The following is a 5,126-nucleotide window of genomic DNA, read 5'->3' as shown; positions in this document are numbered from 1 at the left end:
CTTCCTTTCTCCCTCTCTCTCTTCCTCTCTTCTCTTCCTTCTCTCCCTCCCTCCTTCCTTCCTACACCAGTGCTTCTTTCTGTCTTCTGGAGAGACTCTCTGCTTTTCCTCCTCCTCCTCCTCCTCCTCTTCCACCTCACACCTCTCATGTCTCTTCCTCTTCTCCCCGTCTCTCGGTCTCTCCAGTTCAGAAAGAAATGGAGGTAAGATTTTTAGATTGTGTGTGTGTGTGTGTGTGTGTGTGTGTGTGTGTGTGTGTGTGTGTGTGTGTGTGTGTGTGTGTGTGTGTGTGTGTGCGTGCAGTTGTTTTCGTTTTCGTTTTTCGCCATCTCTCGTCCATTCGTACGCTGATGAATAAATACGTAGATTGATGGATAAGATAGATAGATGGGCGGAGAAAAATGGCAATAGCGAGGGTAGGAAATATATATATTGTTATTAAACTGAGTACGTATATGTATCACTCACTCGTAACGTTAATCTCTCTCTCTCTCTCTCTCTCTCCTCTCTCTCTCTCTCTCTCTCTCTCTCTCTCTCTCTCTCTCTCTCTCTCTCTCTCTCTCTCTCTCTCTCTCTCTCTCTCTCTCTCTCTCTCTCTTCCCCCCACACATACTCTTGAATATGATAATAGGTAGTTTAGCCCCTGAGAAGCGTACCATTGTGACAGGCTCTTAATTGAGGACTAGAATGCAATACAGTGCTATCCCACACCCGCTCCGTAACTGCATAGAGTCGAAAATCCCTTCAGACTGATCCGCTATTTTCGCCCCTCTTGCCACGTCTCGCTCCCGCCCTTCTCCCTTGCTGGGCTTTAAAATGACTTAACAGACGAATTAATTAGCGTCTCTAATGAGTTTCTAGATTAATTAGCAAGCAGATTTGAATGCTCGCTCCTTCCTTAATTGACTTACTTGAGACAGGAAAAGTTGGGAGGTGGAAGGGTGGTGGTAGTGGTGGTGGTGGTGGTGGAAAGGATGGTGGTGGTGGTAGTAAGGATGGTGGTGGTGGTGAGGTGGTAGTAGTAGTAGTAGTAGTAGTAGTAGTAGTAGTAGTAGTAGTAGTAAGATTGTTGCAGTTGTTGTTGGTAGTGGTGGTGGTGTTCTGTTAGTAGTGACAATAGTACCTACAGGAGTAATGCCTTTGTGTGGTTGTGGTGGTAGTTGTGATGATAGTAGTCGATGACAGCTGTGATGACAGTATATGGTGATGGTTGTGGTGGTGATAGTAGCAGAAGTTGTCTTTGTGGTGATGATAATGATCGTGTAGCAGTGTCGGTGGTAACAGTAATCATAGTCATAATTGTGATGATTGGTAGTGATGATAGTAATAGCGGTAACGGCAGTGATTATCTGTTAATAGTGACTCCTATGGTGTTAGAAAAATGCTGGTGTTGATAGATACATTAAAGATCGTACTAGTGGCGATGGTGGTAATGATAATGATGGTGGTGACAGTATTAGTGGTGATAGTGGTGATGGTAGTGGCGATGGCAGCTGCTGATAGTTGGTGGTGACAGCGGTGATGGTGGGTGGTGGTGGTGGCAGGTGAACGAGAGAGAGAGAGAGAGAGAGAGAGAGAGAGAGAGAGAGAGAGAGAGAGAGAGAGAGAGAAGCATTCAGGTGATAGGTATTGTGAGGCGTCCGTTGCGTGATTGGTTTCTCTCTTTTTATCTATCAGTTTCTTTTCTTTATTTGGGGCTAGCGAGCGTCGGGAGCCAAAAAGGGGAAAAAAAAGATAGTAAGGGCTGTTCATTCTTTTTATTAACATTCCTCCGGCCACCGCCTGTGTAACTCATGGTCTCGTGAATCCCATGAAGCAATTTTTTTTTTTTTTTTTTTTTTTTTTTTTTTGTAAGCGTGTAAGCGTGTGTATGGAGTGCTGTTGGTGTATTTTTACTAGTATTTTATGTATGGTATTGTATAAAAAGGGGATTTATTATTGTGCTGTAGGTAACTGGGTTTTTTTGTAGGTTAATATATGTAATTTGTATTTTTTTATTTATTTATTTATTTTATTTATTTATTTATTATTTTTTTTTTTGTGGTGTATATGTATTTGTTATCGATATATTCTATTGTGCAATGGAAGATGGGATGATAAGACGAATCTAAATAAGAGGTGTTGTAGTTTTTCCGTTCATATTTTTCTTTCTTTCTTTCTTTCTTTTTTTTTTGTAAACGAGGGTATGGAGTGTTGTTGGTGTATTTTTTCCCTGTATTATGTATAGTATTGTAAATATTCTGGCTTTATTATTATGCTATAGGCAACTAGTTATTGTAGATGAATCCATGAATTTTGTAGTTTTTTTCAGTATTGATCTATTTATCTATTTTTCGTATGTCTACGTTTGTTTGTTTTATTATTACCTATTATTTCCTGTACAGCATTATATTTCCTATGAATTTATTATTGCATAATAAAAGTGTTCAGAGTAAAAGACATGAAGATAAGAATAATTTTAAGAAACAATATATTTTCTCCACATGTATCCATCATTTATTTATTACTACAATAAGAAAGGCAAGTCAAACGTATGAAATTAAGTAAGGATTCCCATTATTATTTATACAGTATTATATCTGCCGTGGATGTATTATTGCACTGTGAAAGCGGCAAAGTGAGAGGAAGACAGACAGGACAAAGTAGAGACCGTTGTAGTGGAAGATGAGGAGGAGAGACGCTGAGTGGAATATTTAGCACACCAAGCGGAGACAGCACAGGAGGTGGAAGCGAGAGAAGCGAGAGAAGGACTGCAGCAGAAGCGAGAGTATATAATTTTTTTCCCCTATTTTTTTCTAACACGCCACGCTGTCTAGTGAAGCTGTGGAACATTCTGCGCGCGAGGGACAAGTGACGGGGTCTTTGGTGTGGAGGCGACGGTTCTGACGGGGAATATTCGACGTGGGCGAGAATAACTGACGGGATTACACGGCGTGGAGGTAATGTCGGTGCTTGACGGAATATATTTACCGTGTTAACATATTTGACGGCGTTGCTTTCGAGCGTCAGAGGAGCAGGAGGAGGAGGGAAAGAGGGAGAGGGGTACTGGAAGAGGGGTGCTGGAGGAGAGGGGTACAGGAGGCTCCTTCATCCATGGGGAGAGAAGGGGAGGGTGAGGGCGTGAGGGGGGGATGCATAACACGCACAATTTACCCTCTGATGGAATGACTGCGCAATTAACAGATCGCCTTCCTGCTCCCCTTGTTTTTCGCTCACCTCACACAAATCATGGTCCGTTTCCGCCAAGGTGCGGCGCGGCATCTCCAGTAATTCACATTCCCCTTCTGGCCGCAGGGCTGAGCGAGGGCGGGATGGGAGGAAGAAAGGTAGGGCGTGAAAAGAACAGCCAGTCAGACCCAGCAAACACGGCGATTCCTCCCCCTCCCCCCTGCCCCTGAGACGCCCCTCTTCCCCTCCCCGGGGTGAGCGACGAGGAGCGCGGGGCCAGGCGGTGCAGGGACGCCCATACCAAGCCGCGGAAAAGCCCAACCTCTCGTGATCTTGAACCATAGCTTTTGAAAATTCAGAAATTGAGGTAGCACGCGCCCTATTAACTCGATAGCCCGACGATAGAGGCGCAACCCCATACCACCGCGCACATCGATCCCGCCCTTGTGTTTCCCTGGCTGTAGGTTGAGATTTGGCGGCGCTGAGGGGTGAGGGGTGAGGTGTTTGGTCAGGCCGGCGCCTGCATGGTTATGATGGGTAATTCGAGTGGCGGCACCGTTGTTTTCGGCACGATAAAAATGGCCATTCACAATGCAAGGAATTAAGGCATGAATGTTGATGCTGGTTGTCGGGCGGCGGGCGGCCTCTGCTCCCTCCCACCCCCTCCACCTCCTCCCCGACGTAGTAATTACTCTTGGCCAGGAAGGCACGGAGGCACCGAGCCACGGCACTGACACTCCTTCAGGGATTTGTAGTGCCTCGTGGTGGTCTCTGGGCTGCGGTTGATGAATGGAGCGGATGAATTTATGCGGCCATTTTATTTTTTATTTCTTGAAGAATCTTGAGTAGAATATTGTAGTTCTATCTATCTATGGTGCCGTAGCCCTGAAGACATCGCCGACCATGGCAGACCACAACAGGAAATGAAAAGGCAGAGGATAAAATATGAAGTGAAGAATTATTAAAAGAGTACACTCACACTAAATCAAAAGAATAATAAAAAAAAATGAACAACAACAACAACACTACCCAGACATGTACCGCTGTAGCACTTACTCGGAAATTCGTGTGAGTGATTATTCACCGCAGTTTGTGAGTGGAAAGGAAAAAGTTTACCTTATAGTCTGACCCACTGCGTCTATCCTGATGGTGATAGTCATGGCTGCTCTCTTCTTTCACAGGGTGGCTGTCATCGTGTCTTGGCTTTGAGCAGTTCTGTACGCCACCAAGGAAGAAATCCCTGTTACTGCTACGGGGTTTGATGTCCTCATAACTTCCTTTTTATCTGAAGTAAGTTGATTGAACAAATAAATAGGTAAAAAATATATTCTTGCAGCGTATTATTATTTTTTTATTTTATATATATATATATATATATATATATATATATATATATATATATATATATATATATATATATATATATATATATATATATATATATATATATATATTATATATATATATATATTATATATATATATATATATATATATATATATATATATATATATATATATATATATATATATATATATATATATATATATATATATATATTGGAGGGGCACCAGCCAAGGACAACTGAGGTGCCGGTCCCCAGTAATATGCATGTATTATTTGTCAGTAGAATGCTATGACACATCTTTTGCAATAATATATATGAAATTATAATTTTCAGACAAAGTGTTTTTATAAATTTGTTTGAAAGTTTGTGTGTGTGTGTGTGTGTGTGTGTGTGTGTGTGGGTAGGTGGGTGGGTGGGTGGGTGAGTACGTACGCGCTGAGAGAAAAAACAATCCCTCCTGTATGAATTGTTCACGTCCTTAGATGTGCCGACAATTACTCTCAAATATTTCAACGAGATTCTCGGTTGCCCAGGAGACTTAAGACTCAGGGAAAACTTCAAGCACAGTGGAAGTAAGGCAGAATATTACTCGATGTTTGATCACGACTTT

General features: G+C 42.4%; 1 protein-coding gene across 1 annotated transcript in view; it reads left to right on the top strand.

Annotated features, from left to right (window-relative positions):
* The window catches only part of LOC135104036 (uncharacterized), a 143,891-nt gene extending 139,432 nt beyond the window's left edge, over nt 1-4,459 (top strand). The window contains exon 5 of the mRNA XM_064010913.1: nt 4,350-4,459. Within this exon, the coding sequence (XP_063866983.1) occupies nt 4,350-4,430 (81 nt within the window). The 3' untranslated portion in view covers nt 4,431-4,459. The remainder of the gene's footprint in view (nt 1-4,349) is intronic.
* Nucleotides 4,460-5,126: the final 667 nt, after the last annotated feature.

The sequence above is a fragment of the Scylla paramamosain genome, chromosome 10, assembly GCF_035594125.1.
Source record: "Scylla paramamosain isolate STU-SP2022 chromosome 10, ASM3559412v1, whole genome shotgun sequence".
NCBI classification, from domain to species: Eukaryota; Metazoa; Arthropoda; class Malacostraca; order Decapoda; family Portunidae; genus Scylla; species Scylla paramamosain.
Note: the sequence above shows the minus strand (reverse complement) of the source record. Positions and strands in the feature narration are given on the sequence as shown.